This window comes from Panulirus ornatus, chromosome 55 (assembly GCF_036320965.1).
Source record: "Panulirus ornatus isolate Po-2019 chromosome 55, ASM3632096v1, whole genome shotgun sequence".
Lineage (NCBI taxonomy): Eukaryota > Metazoa > Arthropoda > Malacostraca > Decapoda > Palinuridae > Panulirus > Panulirus ornatus.
The window spans coordinates 22,777,752-22,797,522 of record NC_092278.1 but is presented as its reverse complement, the minus strand read 5'-3'; the positions used below and the strand labels follow the sequence as shown (position 1 = coordinate 22,797,522).

The following is a 19,771-nucleotide window of genomic DNA, read 5'->3' as shown; positions in this document are numbered from 1 at the left end:
ATTTCCCACCAATAACACACAAATGATAATCACAGATATATACATGCACACACAGATTCACATATATCATTGTGCATATGAATTTGTGTAAGAAAATAACTATAATTATTTTGTTTAGTGAAGTGGACTTGTAATCATTATGACGCCAGATCCTTGCATCCCATTTGAAAACATATACTCAGGAAAGCGATTTGTGCCTGTATGTGTCTGGCTTTTTTTTTTTTTACATATATATATACAGCTTTCTTGCCCTTATCAATGTATTGTATAGACTGTAGTTGAGTTAAAAGTGTTTTAATTCATAGAATGTATTTTGGTGAACATAGAGTAGATATATACAGTATACATTTTGTTTGATATGACTCAGGTGACCTTCTTAAAGCCAAGTGAGTATTACATTGATACATGCACAGACAGCACATACTTAAGCTTATCCTCCATATTGTTGAACATTTAAGTCTACCAGCAAATCACCATATGCATCTTTTCATATGTAATACCAGTCTCCTGTGTGAGAGGTATGGATCTCATTAATGGTGTTTTACAAGTAGACAGTTAGAAACAGTGATGCAACACTGTTGTTGTGTGTAGGTTTTTTCTGTTTGTATATGTATATTTTAGATTTTTTTTAGAATCCTCATTTAACGAAGTTATTTGCTTAGTCTAATCCCTTTATTAGCCTAATTATGATATGTGCATAGGTTTTGAGGCACTGAACAGGCTTTATTTTCACCTTGATACCTATATCTTTGCATTTCAAGTATTTGACTCAACACCAAAGTTTTTGATGACATAAACACATACATACTTTTATGAGCAAACTCGTAAACACATATTGGTTTTTGTTGCTAAGTGAATATTTTACCGTGTGTGTTTGAAAGTTTAATGAATATAAGAAACGTTCTGAAATAGTGAAGATTTTTAGTTCTGTAAAAATGCATTTGTAAAAATTCACTTGTTCAAATGTTTAGTTATCTTCCCATATTAGTAAAAAGAATCGCTTCCATGCCAATGTGTCTGGTACTGTAAAGTTTCTTTTCATTTTTCATCTGTTTATTAAGATAAATTAAACTTTTTTTTTTTGCCTAACATTTATAGTTGTCATTCCCCATTCCTTGTATTGCCAAGATATATCACTTGAGCTCAAAGTGGAGCACGTCTAATTGATTTTAATGATGATTGTGATCAGGTAGCGATACATAAACTGGAGCGTATTTATATTTCAACCATCAGAAACACTAATAAGAAAGTTTGAATCACTGTATTAGTTTCCATTAAGATTTGAAAATATTTCTGACTCAAGTGATATTCATGGCCTTTAATTCTTTAAGCTTTTGATTTATGAGCATATGCTTGCTGTTTCAATTCAGAACCAGGAGTCTCCACCAAATGAATAGACTCAAGGAAGAAGTTTAATCGTTAACATGGAAAATAATTTTTTCATATGAGCAAATATCATTTTCTTTTATAGTTTGTTTCCCCATCCATCAAGAATTGAATATGAAGTGTTATCAAGCTTATGCCCACCAGGAACAACCAGGCACACACTTATTCTCCCTTAGAACACTTAATGCTACAATCTTTTCCCTCACACATAGTTTTCAGACGAGGAAGACTGGCATAGTTGATCCTATGCTGTCTATATGGGGTCAGCAAATGTTCGTAAATGAAGATACTGACCAGTAAGTCTACACAATACACTCAAGCTCAGAAATTCACATCTTACTGTTGTACATGCCTCTGTAACATAACTGAACACCACCTAATAATTATTAGTTGTTTCTCATACATGTATTGCAAAATTGGACAATCTGATTATTCACTGGAGAGCTATCTCAAAGTGCATGTGTGAATCCTGTATTAAGTAAAGAAAATTGTCTTTTATTCAGTCATATTAATTCCTGTTGATATTTGTAAAGATGTGAATTACTGAGAACATAGGCAGTGCATGCTTAAAGGTCTTGTAATTGTGATTAAACCTTGAATTTCATTTTTTGTGCTGTATTACTTTGTAATGAGATGCTCTTTGATGTTTTGGGAGGAGTTGGTCTGTCACCTATTTCTGAATTGGTTTTTAAAAGTTAACTGAGGGTTTTTTCAAGGTGCTAGAAATGAATTATACAAATGTTTAATGTGAATACAGTTATATGGATTTTTTACTATTAAACCCCAAACAAAGCAGTTACACTGGAAGTAATTAGCTGCAAAGCAGGCCCATTGAATTCATACTTAATCATTCTCATATTATTATATGGTTAGCAGATTTATCAGGTTTCAGAAGTAGGGTAGTTTTTGAAAATCAGTATTTTTCCAAAAAACGTATATCTCTAACACAGTACTTATATGGTGCGTGTGCAAACATCCAGACCAAAACTCCTTCCAGTATTATATTGCATGTTTCATTGCTATGCATTTGGCTGTGCATGTTGGTTTGTTTTACAGTAGCTGTAGCAAGGCTGTTACTGGCTTCACTTGAGATGAATATTATTTTTTGGTATTTTTTTTCTTTTCATTTTTTTTGGTAAACTTTTGAGATTTATCACACTGATCACCATCATTGCATATTTAAGTGATTAGTAAGTGTCATATTTTATGAGAGTACTTACCACAGCACCTGATGCACTGTTTTTTCTTCTCTCTCTACTTGCCATATTTTTCAACACTTAAGAAACTTTTGCCTTCATATTTCATTTTTCTTGGTATGCATTGTCAGGAGGAGAAAGGTCCCAATAACAAGGTAAAGGGTTTTCTTGATACAACTTGCATTATTGTGTCTTAGTAGGATGCAGTGCCACTGCAGTTTGACCATAGCCAAAGATTTTATTTTGAATGCCAGTGATTATTATTTGATAGTAATAGATATTTATTCAACTTGTGATGTATCGCTTAAAGACTTATTATTTGAAAATATAGCTAACATTCGAAATTTTCCTCTATCTTGATGATTTATACATGAAAATTATCTGGTACAGTAAGAGTAATGTGGTGCATAAGGTTGGTTGAACCTACGGCTTTTATTCCAAATGTATTTCTAAAGAACGTAATGTTTATAAAAAATTAGGTGGTATTAAATTTTTATAACTGAAGTTAATTTTAGGTCCACAAATTATAAGGTGATAGAATAACTGCGTGATTAGTACAGTTTATTGAAAAGGTATTAAGGAGATTGTCATCATTCAAATACCTCATGGCCATCAATTTGATATAATCTTGTATCTTAGATAAGGAATGAGTTTGTTAATGTTGAATTGTGCTTATGATTTACAGCTTGGGAGGATGTGGGTAGTGGAAAATATAGAAAATGGGAAAGAATACTTGCTCATGCACATGATACCAGTGATAAGATTTTACCATGAGGCAGGGCTAATATGTAATGCATTCTGTATATATTGGTTGATTTACAATACGGTTACTCTTTTACAATGCACAAAATATGTATATCAGTCTTTGCATTATCGAGCACTCATTTTAGCCATTTTTCTGTTCTTTTTAAGGTTTTAATACCCACTTATTTTGTTTGGCAGAACATGAAAGTTTTAGTCCATTAGTACATTGATTAATTCAGTTTGTTTCCATGCATGAATTATACATTTTTTAAACTGTATAGTCACTGTTCTTTCCATTTTTCATCATAGTTTGTGTTGCATTCCCTCAGGTTTGCTCGTAAAGTGTTTCTGAATTCTCTCCAGTTTGTTCATTTTAGCTTGCTTGTGTCCATAAAAACAGCAGTATTCAGTTGTGTTGATTTATTTACATATATTATTTTCATACAGCGCTGGTGGATGATTCATGTGAGAAACTGCAGAAGCTGGTGACTGAGTTTGGTAAAGTGTGTGAAAGAAGAAAGTTAAGAGTAAATGTGAATAAGAGCAAGGTTATTAGGTACAGTAGGGTTGAGGGTCAAGTCAATTGGGAGGTAAGTTTGAATGGAGAAAAACTGGAGGAAGTAAAGTGTTTTAGATATCTGGGAGTGGATCTGGCAGCGGATGGAACCATGGAAGCGGAAGTAAATCATAGGGTGGGGGAGGGGGCGAAAATCCTGGGAGCCTTGAAGAATGTGTGGAAGTCGAGAACATTATCTCCGAAAGCAAAAATGGGTATGTTTGAAGGAATAGTGGTTCCAACAATGTTGTATGGTTGCGAGGCAAGGGCTATGGATAGAGTTGTGCGCAGGAGGGTGGATGTGCTGGAAATGAGATGTTTTAGGACAATATGTGGTGTGAGGTGGTTTGATCGAGTAAGTAATGTAAGGGTAAGAGAGATGTGTGGAAATCAAAAGAGCATGGTTGAGAGAGCAGAAAAGGGTGTTTTGAAATGGTTTGGGCACATGGAGAGAATGAGTGAGGAAAGATTGACCAAGAGGATATATGTGTCGGAGGTGGAGGGACCGAGGAGAAGTGGGAGACCAAATTGCAGGTGGAAAGATGGAGTGAAAAAGATTTTGAGTGATCGGGGCCTGAACATGCAGGAGGGTGAAAGGCGTGCAAGGAATAGAGTGAATTGGATCGATGTGGTATACCGGGGTCAACGTGCTGTCAATGGATTGAATCAGGGCATGTGAAGCGTCTGGGGTAAACCATGGAAAGTTGTGTGTGGCCTGGATGTGGAAAGGGAGCTGTGGTTTCGGGCATTATTGCATGACAGCTGGAGACTGAGTGTGAACGAATGGGGCCTTTGTTGTCTTTTCCTGGCGCTGCCTCGCGCACATGAGGGGGAAGGGGGATGTTATTCCGTGTGTGGCAGGGTGGCGATGGGGGTGAGTAGGGGCAGACAGTGTGAATTGTGTGCATGTGTGTGTCTGTGTGTGTATATATGTGTGTACGTTGGGATGTGTGGGTGTGTATGTTTGCGTGTGTGGACATGTGTGTGTGTGCATGTGTGTGGGGGTGGGTTGGGTCATTTCTTTCGTCTGTTTCCTTGCGCTACCTCGCAGGCTCGGGAGACAGCGACAAAGCAAAATATAAACATTTTCATCTTTGTCTCACATAGTAAAACACCTTATTATCATTTCACTTATTATTTAACTCAATGCTGTGATTTTTTTATGTAATATTTGAATTCCAACTATTCATGTATGAGAACCTTTAAAAGATTTTCTTCACTTGCAATCTCTATTCCTGTTGGACACATAAGATGTTACCACTATATTGTTTATTTCTTTATTAGCTGTATTCAGATTTTTCTTCTGAGTTATATAATGTATTTGAATCTTCTGAATTCCTTTAGTTTTTCTTTATTCAGTTATATGATGTATTTGAATTTTGTGCAGCTTCTCTTTCTCATCTGTTCTTATGAACTTACTTGGTTTGGAGTTATGTGCAAAATATCAGCCTATTCGTATCTTTCTTTCTGCATTTGATGGCATTATCTTAAAGAGTATTCATATTAATGTCCTTTTTGTTGTATACATGATAAGATTATTCTTCATCAAATAATTACATGTGCCACTACTTTGAAATTCCTGTTTCATAGAAACTCTTGGATCCATTTTCTAAGTTAACCTTTCATGATTTTTTTTGGCAACGTATCTAGTAGAATTGTGGAATTCATTATATAGAATGCCGTAGAAGGTTTAAGAAAAACAGTATTCATTCTCCTTCTATGCTGTAGAATTTTATACATGTTATTCTAATAAGCTAATAACTAAGTTTGTTTACTGAAATGGGGCACCAGTCCATGTTGGCCCTTTTTAATGTGATAATTGTTAATCAGGCATTGTGGTACAGTGTATGTTTTTCAGTCAGTCTTTCAAAGACCAGAGAGGGATGAAAACAAGAAAAAGCTGAGAGAGGAAGGAGATGGAGGATGGGAGAAAGGGAGGGGGTGTGAATACTTGTCTATAAGTACATACAATATTTTACCATTAAACAGGGCTAGTACACAGTGCTTATTGCATATCTTGCTTGATTACCAGTACTGTTTTTCTCTTGCCACAACCATTACATAGTTGTCAGTCCTGTGTTCACGCGGGTCTGTTTCTAGCCAGCGTTTTGTCAAGTACTTACTTGTCCATGATACTTGAATACCAAAGAAACATTTAGGTACTTGTGCATGACATGAGTTTTTTTTACTTGTAATTGTACTTGATGAAATACACCGAAAAATATTAAGCATATTTAGGTATTTTTCAGATGCTCCCAATTTAGTGTAAATGTTTTTAACTTTACCCTCCATATTTTACTTAATCTTTGATGTGCAGTTAATGTAATTGGCCACAGGCCCACTATTACTTACTTCATTGGCAGTCTTTGTGTATGAAAGTTTGATCATAGGAGAAATGAATAGAAACTTTTTCTTGTCTTTGCAAAATCAATTGACTGAGTAGACCACAGAATTTTGCTAGAGAAAGTGGCTAAACAAAACATTAAGGACGAGATAGGAAGATAGATTAAAGTGTTTCTAGTGACATTAAGTTCAAAGTGGTAGCAAACAAGATCAAGTTTGAGGAAGATGTCCCATTGGCCACAAGGAATGGTATTTGCCTCAGTATTCCTAATAACAATGGTATCAGACATTGACAGTAAAGTAAAGGAAAGCATAGTAAGGAGCTCTGCTAATGACACCAGAGTTAGCAGTGATTGGACAAAAAATCATCAAAAGGAAATGCAAAAAGACTTAGCTTACAAATGCATAGAAATAAACCTGATGGAATTTGATATAGATAGATTTGAGCAAGTAGATAATGGAGCAAGGAATGATACATTAGTTGTACCAGAGAAAGTGGAACATAAGTAAAAATCTGGATGTCATCATAAGTGAGAAATTAGTTTCCAGAGGGCATATTGAGAACATAATACCATTAAGTCAAGTGATGAATGGTATGATCCTGAGAATTTTTATTGCAAGAGTTAGAAACCAGTTGATGAGAATGCTTAATGTGTATATAAAAAAAATTTGATCACTGCTGTGTTATATGTTTACCAGTGAAACAAGTAACAATAAACAAGTTCCAGAGAATTCAGCTTAATCAGGTTCTGAACTGTATACATTTCGTCTCATTCATTGATTTAGTATCTGACTACGTGTTAAATTCTGGCCTTTTATTTATGATCAGAGTTGAATTTGAATGTACCCACTGAATTTTTAACCCAATGATCCACTCTCAGTGTATCTTTATAACGAAGTTCCTGGCTCTCTGGTTTGCCAGTTTAGCATATGACTGACCTTTTTAAACTTATAAAGTAAGCTTATCCATTGATATACCCTCTGACCCAGAATTACCTTTATTTTCAATTGATCCATATATTTGTGCATTGACTTAATGACCTAATTATGTAGTCATACAAAGAAACTAATTGACAGACTCCACAAACTGACCCATCCAAAGACCAACCTAGCCATATGCTGCCCCACCACAAACTTGATCCACCGATTAACTTATGTGCTTAAATCGTTACACAGACTTCCTGACTGCTTGACCTTACTGCTTGCTAAATGTCTCACTGACTGACCTGATCATAGCCAACCTGTTCAAAGAACAAGTTATGAACAGAGCATCCTCCTACCTCTCCAGTGGTTTACCCACTGATAGAGCAATATGTCATGAGGTGAAGATATCCACAGGTTGACTTTGCTAGATAATTCAGACTACAATCTAATGGACTTTGGTTTGAGTTCTGCATGGTTCATATGGCTTACAGCCAACTCATCTGTTCATCTTTACATTTAGGGCAGGTCGATGTGTGTGTGTTCATGTAAGGTTAAGACAGTTTTTGTATATGCATATGCAAGGTGAATAGATGGGGAACATGAGTTTCAAACTCTTTCTCCATAATGCACGCAAAGTAATCACAGATGGACTATCTTTCTCTTGGACTAGTGTAACCAGAGACTATTTAATCTACAGATTGAATTGGTAACTCACAGACACCCTCAGTTTAAGCTGTAAAGAGGCTAACCCAACAGTAGACTGATCTAATCGTTGGTTAACCCAATAGCATATTGTCTTGTCATCGCTCTTTTACCTGTCTGAGCCTCTGTCAGCCACAGAAGAACCAAAAGCATGTTACATGAAACACTTGTGATTCCTTCAGTGTAACTTAGTTATTAGGAGTGAAATAAGAATGTATGGAAATGTTCAAAAACATTTGCATTAGGTTTCATGGCCAAAGGCAGAATTTTCTTTATGAGCCCCATTAAGTTCCAGGTTAAACCTTTGTATAAGTGGCATTAGAATAAATGTATTATTGTAGTTCCTATGTTATTTAATACTTTAGATACAGGGGAAAGCATCTATATATAAAGTTTCATGCATACCTGATTTAAAGTTTTCAAGTTTTGGCCAAGGTTAAGTTGAAGTTAAGGTGTGACTCATGATGACTGGATGATGGACAGACAGTGACAATGGAAAAAGTGATCCCTAAGAGTATGCCATACTCTGCAGCTGACATAAAAGTCTGCAGACTGACCTGCCCAGACATAGCTATCGGCAAATGAACCAGTCTCCTTCAGAGACCAGTCTGTAAAAAACTCAACCAACCCATAGGATATCCTGTCCTCAGATTAAATATTAAACTTAATGACCTACCCAGACTGATCATCCTTGTAATCAACCTGCTCACAGATTTACCCTCCAACAGACTGACCATCCTGCAGACTGGACTTGTTAAGAAAATTCTTTAACAAAGACCAGTTCGTTCATTAACAAATACCAGTTCGTTCATAGACCAGCCTACTACTTGCCAGAATATCAGCGAACCAGTTTACCCACATGCCAGTCCACCAAAGATCAGCCCACTTACAACAAAGGCTACTTTACCTAGAGATGAGCATATTCACAAACAGACATAGAGTATCAATATTCAGGAAAATCAGTAGTGACATCCAAACTACTTTGCCCTCAGGTTGACTTATTCTCAGAGTTGTACACATGATGACCCATCAGCAGTACACACTATATGTGTAGGAAATCCAGTTGTCTTTAGACATATGTTTAACAGCAGAAAATTATGACTGCATATTCATTGACCACACTTGTGTATTACAAGTTTAGCAATGGATTTTGCACTTAGGCTTCTTGTTTAAGCTAATACATCATAGCTTCATGGACTAATTCCATAAAATGTAACGTTTTTATTGATGTCCACAGTATGTTTAAAGGCTTATAAGCAGTTTATTGCTTTTACTATCTTCATAACCATAATTTTCAACTAACCTTAAGCATTTAGTAACCAAAGGATTGTCATTTACTCTTGTAATATGTTGTAGAAATATGTTTATTATTTAGAAATTAGACTCCAGCAATGGCAGTTTAGTATACTCTCTTCTTCCACAAATGATTCTGTGCACCTCTTAGATTCATAATTTAACTGCATTAGAATGTCTTGTAGCTATTTATATCGTATTAGGATTTTATAATACTCTAGCTGGTATGGTAGAATATATCTAAGTGAGTCACATTTAATGCAAAAAAAAACTGTAAAAGATACTCAGACTAAGAATTCATTGTAATCATGGATGGCCATTATTTGCATTAATTTGTGGTTCACTACATATTTTATGGGCTAGCTTGTCTTTGCATGATGTTATGAGCTGTCCAAAGTCTTTTATGAAAACTATTTTAGTTTATGCTAGTTTCAAATTCCTTTGTGATGGAGTAGACAACTGTGAGTCACAGATATTTACAAAGCATCAGGACTGTTCAGGAAATATGTATATCACTCCATTAAGATATGATCTTAAAGTGTGGCAGAAAATATTTTTTTTTTTCGTTTTATGATTAATTAATTAATTATGAGCAAGGAAGACTATACATGTAACAAGATATAATGATTATGATTTGATTTTTTAGTTTAACCGGATGGTTGAAAATGAACTCTATTATCATGGTTGCTGTGCTCCAAGCTCCCCTGGGGTCATGTCTTTATTAACATGCAATAATGAATACAGGACTGAAATTACTTTGATTTTAGCCCATGTGTATAACTAATTTATTTTATTAGAATATCATGATGAACTATCAGTGGCTCACAATACCCATCACTTTAGTTAGATGATTGTCTGAAAGTTCCACCAGCCACCAGGACAGGTAAAGGCTCCACTGCCGACCATTCTTTTGGAGAATAAACTTTCTGAGTCATCTCCAGTAACATTCTTTTATGATGCTTTTGAGGAAATAAAGCACTTGTTAACATATCGCAACTACAGCCAATGCAACTCACGCTGAATCATCACTAGTAACAGTCTGTTTTATGATGTATTTGAAGAAATACAGCATGTCATATTTCTCCTCTTGAACATATTACAACTGCAGCCAGTGCTACTCTTGGTGCTGTGAGGTTTTTATTACAGTTATTTATATAGCACACACAAAAGTTGTTTGTCTTGAATTGAAGAATTCATAATTACCATAAGCAGTATTTTCTCATTGTCTTGAAATACAATTAAATGTAATACAGACAAAGCCTTTTTGTAAGACTTTTGTATGGCTAACATTCAAGCTTATTTACTTTAGTGAACTTGACGTTCTGCATACTTTCAAAGTGTTTCATTTGAGCTACCCTTTTCTTATATGTTACTAATGTCATCTGTTCTTTGAACATTTTTGTAGAAGGATTTTTGTACACTATTTTCCTTTTTTCATGAGATGCATACAACAGACTCGTAATAACTAAGCAATACTTCTTTTGATTCTTATGAAATTATGAGTCTTCATGTTTTCATACTTCTCTGATGGTGACAATGTATAATTTTTGTTATGAACTTGAGAATAAAGTTTTTCGCTCAAGCATCCTCAAGCATCTTTAATGTTGAGAATCTATAAATTTTATGTGTGTGTGTCTATGTGCTGGTGTGCGTATGATTTTGAATATATTGTTACTTTGCACATGTGCATTTGTGGATTCACACACATAATTACATTGCATAGATATACTGAAGTAATGTAAAGAATATAGATATGGTCTGCAGTGGAGGGTATGAACCACACACAGTCCACACAGGGAAGACTAACAGTGGACGTGTCAGTTATACGTACAACGCTTACCCAGTACCACGTGCACAGGAGGCAGAGCCTAATAGATGTATGCGTCAACTGTGGCCAATTTTGTTGCCAGACAGGGTGAACAACCCCTAGCCCTGGGTCAGCTTGTAGTAATTCATTTCTCAGATCTTGAAGTAACACTGAAGTACAAATTATTCATCTTTTAGTTTTATTATGAATACGAAATCAGTCAACAATGGAAACTTGCAATGTTGATAATACATTACTTGCTTGTAATCTTGTTTTTTATCAAGGTTTGACTTTTCAATGATTTACTACATTCATCATGCAGAAGGTGTGACGTGCTACATGTTTTGTAAGCTCGTGGAGTGACGTGTTTCCCATTTAATGTTGCTGTCCCACTTACAGATATTTTCCCCAACAGATATTGCAACTTTTATGATGTTATTCATCCATTTTGCTTGCAGATTTGCCGAATCTTATTGATTAGTTATTCTGAAATATTACTATTGATCTATGAATAATGATATATATATATATATATATATATATATATATATATATATATATATATATATATATATATATATATATATATATATTCCCTGGGGATAGGGGAGAAAGAATACTTCCCACGTATTCCCTGCGTGTCGTAGAAGGCGACTAAAAGGGAAGGGAGTGGGGGGCTGGAAATCCTCCCCTCTCGTTTTTTTTCTAATTTTCCAAAAGAAGGAACAGAGAATTGGGCCAGGTGAGGGTATTCCCTCAAAGGCCCAGTCCTCTGTTCTTAACGCTACCTCGCTAATGCGGGAAATGGCGAATAGTTTGAAAGAAAGAAAGAAATATATATATATATATATATATATATATATATATATATATATATATATATATATATATATATATATATATATATATATATCTTGAGGACAGGGGAGAAAGAATACTTCCTACATATTCCCTGCATGTCGTAAAAGGCAACTAAAAGGGGAGGGAGCGGGGGCTGGAAATCCTCCACTCCCATTCTTTACTTTTCCAAAAAATGGAACAAAGAAGGGGGCCAAGTGAGGATATTCCCTCTAAGGCTGTCTTCTGTTCTTAACGCTACCTTGCTAGTGCGGGAAATGGCGAATATTTATGGAAAAAGAATATATATATACATATATATATATATATATATATATATATATATATATATATATATATATATATATATATATATATATATATTTTTTTTTGCCGCTGTCTCCCGCGTTTGCAAGGTAGCGATATATGTATATGTAACAATTTTATTATTATTATTATTATTATTATTATTATTATTATTATTATTATTATTATTATTATTATTATTATTATAATCATTATTATTGATATCATTATCATTATTATTGTTATCATTTATTGTTATTATTATTATTATTATTATTATTATTATTATTATTATTATTATTATTATTATACAACCCTAGGACCCAACTAGTTCATGGGGCTTCTGTAGCTTCAAGGTTTTGCTCCATGCAGGAACAAGGGAACAATGGATTTTGTGGAATGAGAGGGTCACTTATATAACTGTTTCTTTCCATTTTTTGATGATGGTACAGCATTGCCAAAGGTGACTTCTTTGCTTGCGATGTAATAATGTAACCACTTGCAGGTGGAGTCCAGTAACACTTGGGATGTATTCCCAGAAATCTCAACTTAGTGATATCGCAGGGTAGTGAATCACATTTTACCATAGGATTCAGTGGGTTGAGGGGTTATATTCCTTGGGGAGAATTCTGTACTCAATTTTCCAAAAAATTGTGATTAAGATATCAAGAAACATGCAGTATACTTCAGGAATAGTGTTGATCTAATGATTTAGATTAAAAAGTGAAGCATAAAATATTGTATGTAAGTATGATATTTATGTTTTCTATCTATTTATCTTATCCCTGGGGATAGGGAGAAAGAATACTTCCCATGCATTCCCCTTGTGTCGTAGAAGGCGACTAAAAGGAGAGGGAGTTGGGGGCTGGAAATCCTCCCTTCTCATTTTCAGTTTTCCTAAAGAAGGAACAGAGAAGGATGTCAAATGAGGATATTCCCTCAAAGGCTCAGTCCTCTTTTCTTAACACTACCTCGCCAACACGGGAAATGGCGAATATGTATGGAGAAAAAAATATTTATTTGTATCTTTGATGCCTGTTCCTTTTCCCTTAAGAGAATGGCCATGGCAAAAGAATCTCCATTACTTCCAGTGCTTCCTCTTAGCATTCAATGCTTCACTCTAAAGAGGCCACTGGCAGAGGGCAACTCAAGCGCAGTGTTTATTTGTGTTATCTAACACTATGATATGGAAGAGATGGGGATATGTTTCTGAATCTTGGCCCACCTACCCCCAGACCCATTTCCATCATTTGTTCATGGCATTACAATAGGCAGATTCATACAAAATGCACTTAATCACTCAGACAGTGATATATATGTAAAGTGTACTATATGAAAGCAATGCAAAAGCTGACAAGGGCATTCACCAGTAGAAGCAAACATGCAGGCCCAGGTGAATGTGATGGTGAATTCTAGTTGGAGTGGACAGAGGGTAATATATGATATGGTTGTCGAAATTAATTGAATTTCTTGAGATCAAGGTGTTTGTTTCTGAATGGCTGTTACATATCCAATGCTCTGATTATTCCTTTATGGAGGGGAGTGACATGCAATGGAGATGACATCACTGATGGCAGCTGTTACATTTGAGAGTATTGTCTTTTGTACTAGGGTTGGGCATTATGAGTGGATTTACTTAGGTAATTCAAGGTTGGGATTAATTGTACCAGCTTGCATTTGTTGGTGGATGTTTGTTGATGGTGGGTATCATCCCAGTGGTGATAATGTGAGTGTAAATTTATAAGATATATGAGTTTAACCCATGGTCCAGCACAGGGACTCGGGGCTGCATAAGGCTGCTTTTTGCATAATTGCTGAAGTGAGCTCCTTTGGAGCAGGAGGTTGACTGTTAAGCATATTCAGGTTAAATGAATGGCAGCTGGGGGGTTCATGTATATATACATTTACGTGTATGGATGAATAAGTTATAGTAAAATAATCTTGTGAAAAGTCTAAAAGATTTTCTGTTGGAATGCATTGGAGTTGATAAAATCAGAACATATTAAGAATATTTTTAAAATTTGTAGAATTTAGAATACCACTGTTTGTTGGTTAACATAAATGGATTGACATTTAGATTGATATGTACATATATTTACATGAATGCTAATGATAATAAACAGTTTATATAAGTACACAGTAAAATAGTTGAAATAGCTGAGACTGATTCTTTCATGATAGTGGCTGAAGTGTGTGCACATGAAGCACTGATAGGTATTGTTATCCAAGTTGGGTTAGGTACAACAGTACATATGAAGAAATAGTAAGCGATAGAATCTGCAGCATAGTATTTATGATGAATGTTGATGTTAGTACCTAACTCCAGGGAGTGTGAAGAGTTTAACTGCATCAAATTGTTTATTGGATATAGGTTGATTGATGCATGCCTGACTTAAAACCAAAGTAGGATTAAACTTCCCATGTGGTCCTCTTCGATTTGCTTCAATAGGGAGACACTGTTTGTTGTGAAGTATTTATTAATCATGTAGGATGATGTAGAATTCATGAAAATGATGGTATTAAGTTTAGAATTTGAATGATTGTGGTGTTCACATATATTAGACGACATTGCCCTGAAAAATGCTGTTTTTGTGGTAGATGTAATGTTTGAGTATTATCTCTAACATGAAGTATCATATACTGTGAAATATGAAATTAGGTAATGAAATTATGAAATTAATTCATCTCTACAAACAAAGACTTAGCTTTAAAAATCTTTTGTAATGCAAATATAATTCTTCACTCATGAATGTTTTATCAGCAAACTGCTTATGCTGCATTTATTCTTTTTTACTCACACTGATGCTGATGCACTGAATGGCAAGTTTTCCTTAAGATAGCAATAGCAAAGCATGGTTTTTCTATTGAGATAAAATTTGTCACAGTAGGTGTTTAATCCCTCCCCTTCCTCACATGTTTGTGACTACAAAAACAAAAATTTTTATTGTTTTCAGAAGTCTTGGTTTTTTCAGCTTTATCTCTTTTTATGTTTTAATATGAAGATGTATTTTGGTGCTGTAAATACATTTTTAAGAATTTTGTCTCAGTGTGTGATCCAACTAAACTTGAATATTTTATGACAGTAATAGTAGAACCAACAAAGTATTTTTTTGGTGGTATGTGGAACCATTAAACAGATTTCAGTGATGATCTTTAAGCTAATATATTTTTGAGTCATATCAAGACGCTGTATATGATTATTCAAATGAAGTTAGGAACGTGTCAAGAGACGTGTAAAACAGGTTAGTAACAATTCCTGTTTTACATATTATTCAAAGTTTTTGGGAAAATATGAACAACTTCAGGTATTTGAATAGAAAAGTATATGGTTGAAAGAGACAGTATATTCATTTGATTGGCACAAATTTGGTGTATCAAGAACATTAGAAAATTAGTGTATCTCTCGGATGAATATGCTGCGTGGTACAAGCTGTTAGACCTGCACATAATTTACTTTTACATGCTAAAGTTAACTGATCCTTTTGTAGTGAAATCATAGTATGCAGAGTAAATGATACTCCCATGATACATGTTATTACAGTCAGTTACAAGGAAAAATGGACTCTTGTGGAGTGATAAATTCCCCAATGAAATCATTCTCATTTTATCTAGTGATAATGGTACAGCCTTGTTTAAGGTGTTCTACTGGTGGTGTAACCTCATGCAGTTAGATTCCAGCAACATCATAACACCATATCTATTTTCCTATTTATATCTCTGATTTCTCACTGATTTCTGTGAGAAATCAGGTATTATTGATAGGTGAACTGAATGTGAACTTAGGTGATGCAGCAGCTGAGGGTATAATTGGGAAGCATGGAGTAAGGCATTCAGTAAGGCAAATGTAAAATGATGAACAGCTTGCAGAGTAGTCTGCAGGACAGATGATTGAGAATACAGGGTTTAAAAAAGAAGTACATGCATAAATATACGTGGAGTAGGAAAGATAGTAAGCAGGCATTATTTGATTACCTACTAAATGATAAGTGTGCAAAAGAGAGATTCTTGAATGTGAATGTGCAGAGAGGGCAGCTGGTTGGATGTCTTATCATTACCTGGTGGAGGTGAGGGTGAAGATTTGTATAAGTTTTCAGAAAAGAGGATATGATATGGATGAGAAGAGGGTGGTGAAAGTAATTGGGAGTTGTACAAGAGAAAATGGCAGAAGGTCAGGAAGGTACAGGGGCAGAAAATTTGGACAGATTAGAGTTGGGTTGAGTGAGTATCATCAAGCTTCAGGAAGAAAAAATATTTTGGAAGGAGGTTAATGGTGTGAGAAAAACAAGAAAACAAATGGGAAAATTGGTGAAGGGGCAAATATGGAAGTGGTAATGAGTAGAGATGAGGCAAAGATGAGATGTCGTGAGTACTTTGAAGGACTATTGAATGTGTCTGATGATAGGGTGGTTGATGTAAGATGTTTGGGTCAAGGAAGTGTGCAAAATGAGGGGGTGGTTTGGTGAAAAGAGAAGGTGGTGAAAGCCTTTTTAAGGTGAATTATGGCATGATGGCTAGAGTGGGTGGTATTACAATTGAATTTTCAAAAAAAAGGAGATGACTTTGTTTTTGATTGGTTTGCTAGGATTATTGATGCATGTATGGCTTATGTTGAGGTGGCTGAGGATTGGCAGGATGCCTGTATAGTGCCAAAGTATAAAGGCATCTAGGACAAAAGTGAATGTTCAAATTTTGGCACAGAGATATAAGTTTGTTGAGTGTGTCTGGTAAATTGTATGGGAAAATAGTGATTGAGGTAGAGGATTGGGATGGATCATTGTGGTTTCAGTGGTAGATGTGTAGATCATTTGTTTGCTTTAAGAATGTTTGTGAGAAATACTTTGAGAAACAGTTTTTTATATTGTGTTTATGGATCTTGAAAAAACATATGAAAGGGTTAATAGGGATGCTCCATGGATAGTGTGACAAATGATATAATTTGAGAGGAAAAATGTTAGAAGCAGGAAAAAGTTTTCGTCAAGAGAGTAAGACTTGTATGCAAGTAGGAAGAGAGGAGGAAGAGGGGTTCCAGGTGAAGGTGGGTCTGGGACATGGGTTTGTGATGTCATCATGGCTTTTTCATTTATGGATGGTGTGATGAAGGAGGTAAGTGCAAGGGTCTTGGAGAGAGGAGCAGGTGTGCATTCTGTCAGGGATAGCTAGGCCTGGAAAGTGAGTCAGTTGTTTGCAGAAGCTGGTGCTTGAGTTTGGGAGATTATGTTGAAAGGAGAAAGTTGAGAATGATTGTGAATGAAAGCAAAGATATACTGTATATTATGTTGAAAGGAGAAAGTTGAGAATGATTGGAATAAAAGCAAAGATATACTGTATAGCAGCAGAAAAGAACAGGGTAGCTGGAGTTTGGGTTTGAATGAAGAGAACCAGGAGGGAGTGAGGTATTGTAAGTATCTGGGAGTGAAAATGGCAGAAAATGGAACTATGGAAGCTGGAGTAAGCCACAGGGTTAGTGAGAGGGCTAAGGTCATAGGAACTTGAGGAGAATGAGGATAGAAAGCTCATTGTCAGTGAGGGTTAAGATGAGGATGTTTGATGGTGTAGTAGTTCTGACAGTGTTATATGGATGTGAGGCATGAGTTTTAGACAAAAAGTATGGAAGAGGGTGAATGTGTTAGAAATGAAAAGTTTGAGGACAAACTGTGGGGTGAGGAGAGTTGGTTGAATAAGAATTGATGGGTAAGAGAGAGATGTAGTAGTAAGGGAAGTATGTTTGAAAGCAGAAGAGGATGTGCTGAATTGATTTGGGTGTATGCAAAGAATGAGTGAGGAGAGATGGGCAAAGAAGATATATGTGTCAGAAATGTAGGGGACAAGGAGAATGGGAACACCAAATTTGAGATGAAAGGATGGAGTGAAAAAGATGTTGAGTGCTCGGGGCCTAAACATGCAGGCTGAAAAAAGCATGTGTGGGATGGAGTAAATTGGAGCGTTGTGGTATATAGGTGGCGGTATGCTGTCACTGGACTGAACCAGGGCATGTTCACCCTCCTGAACATGCAGGAGGGTGAAAGGCATGCAAGGGTTAGAGTGAATTAGAATGATGGGGTATACTGGGGTCGATATGCTGGCAGTGGGCTGAACTAAGGCATGTGAAACATCTGAGGTAAACTTTGGAAAGGTCAGTGAGACCTGGTTGTGGATAGAGAGCTGTGGTTTCTAAGCATTGCACATGACAGCTACAGAATGGATGTGACTGGATGTAGCCTTTCTTCGTCTGCTCCTGGGTATAATGAGGGAAACGGTGATCAAGTATAAAAAAAAAAAGTATTCTTGAATATATATGTACACATGGCAAAAAATGTCTTAGTAAGGTTGGCAAGCATGAATATGAAACAGACTTCCTAGCTGCTGATTTAACCCCACTTTGTTACTGTTTCCATCGAAACATCAAATCAGTGTACTTATACAAATATAACATTGTTATGGCAAATGACAAGACATTTCGCAAGCAATTAAATATTCCAATATCATTGATTTGCATAGTTACCGGTGTCAGGCTGGAACTATGAACATTTCTCAAAGTTCCTCATCTATGGTATCATTTTGGTTCTCAGAAAAAGTGTTAAGATATATATTTTTACCATATTCACATTATTTTTACATGGGTGTTATCAGACTCCACCTGCATGTGATTATACTGCAAATGAGAAGTCACCTACACTGAGGCTGTATCATTATCATTGGATTGGTAGAAGTAGTCTCATAAAGGACTTTTCACTCTTAAGGAGTTTTATTTCCCTGCTCCTGTATAGAGTACAGCCTCAAATCTGCAGGAGCTCCATGAAAAGGGTCCTTGGGTTGGATAATGATGATCAGGTAGATGATGATCCCTTATGCTAATTTACCATATATATATATATATATATATATATATATATATATATATATATATATATATATATATATATATATATATATATATATATATAAGCCAGCTAATACTGCTATGGTCTAATCATAATTTATTTCAGAATATTGTAAAACTACTCTAGTACATATAGTGTGATTGTGTGGTGTAACCACATTACCGATTAGATTGTATTGAGTACTTATAGTGCGGTAAAATCATACTGCTAGCTGATATGATACCATTTTGGTATGATATTGAACCTCAGGCTTTATGATGAAGCTTTGTTTTGAATATGCTATTGCCCAAATGATGTAGTACACTTATGATGTAATTAAACTACAGCATATGTTACTTAAGTCACAACGATAATAATATTATACACAAATTTTTGTTGATGATAAGCCATTATTAGATAATCTGGCATGCAATGAGGCCATCACCATTATGAAAAATAAAAAAGAATTTGGTTTAATATAGTTTTAGTCCATCAAACAGTATTTGAATTTTACAAATTTTTGCATCTGGCCCACAATGTATTTGAAATTGATTCTTTTCATATTTTAGTATCTGACTATATGCTGTATATACTTGTATTCATGTATTTGGTTATTAAAGGCACAAATTTTGTAAATTGCAAGTTTTATAATACACTTTATGATCACAGTCCTAATTTTTGTAAATAATGAATTTTATCAGACTTAAGGTTCATCTTTTTATCTCTTTAAGATAATTGTATTATCTTTAATTATTATATCATTTATGATTTTTATTATTGAATATATGATTAGTTTTCTATCTGCTATACCCAGATG

The 19,771-nt window shown here is 35.2% G+C and overlaps 1 protein-coding gene across 4 annotated transcripts in view; it reads left to right on the top strand.

Annotated features, from left to right (window-relative positions):
* Tomosyn (syntaxin-binding protein tomosyn) overlaps nt 1-19,771 on the top strand; it is a 488,765-nt gene that overhangs the window by 440,403 nt on the left and 28,591 nt on the right. For 3 of the 4 annotated variants that reach the window (XM_071693112.1, XM_071693113.1, XM_071693110.1), the window contains exon 20: nt 1,599-1,682. The exons of the other annotated variant lie outside the window; for it this stretch is intronic. In XM_071693112.1, the coding sequence (XP_071549213.1) occupies nt 1,599-1,682 (84 nt within the window). The remainder of the gene's footprint in view (nt 1-1,598; nt 1,683-19,771) is intronic. 4 annotated transcript variants of the gene reach the window in all.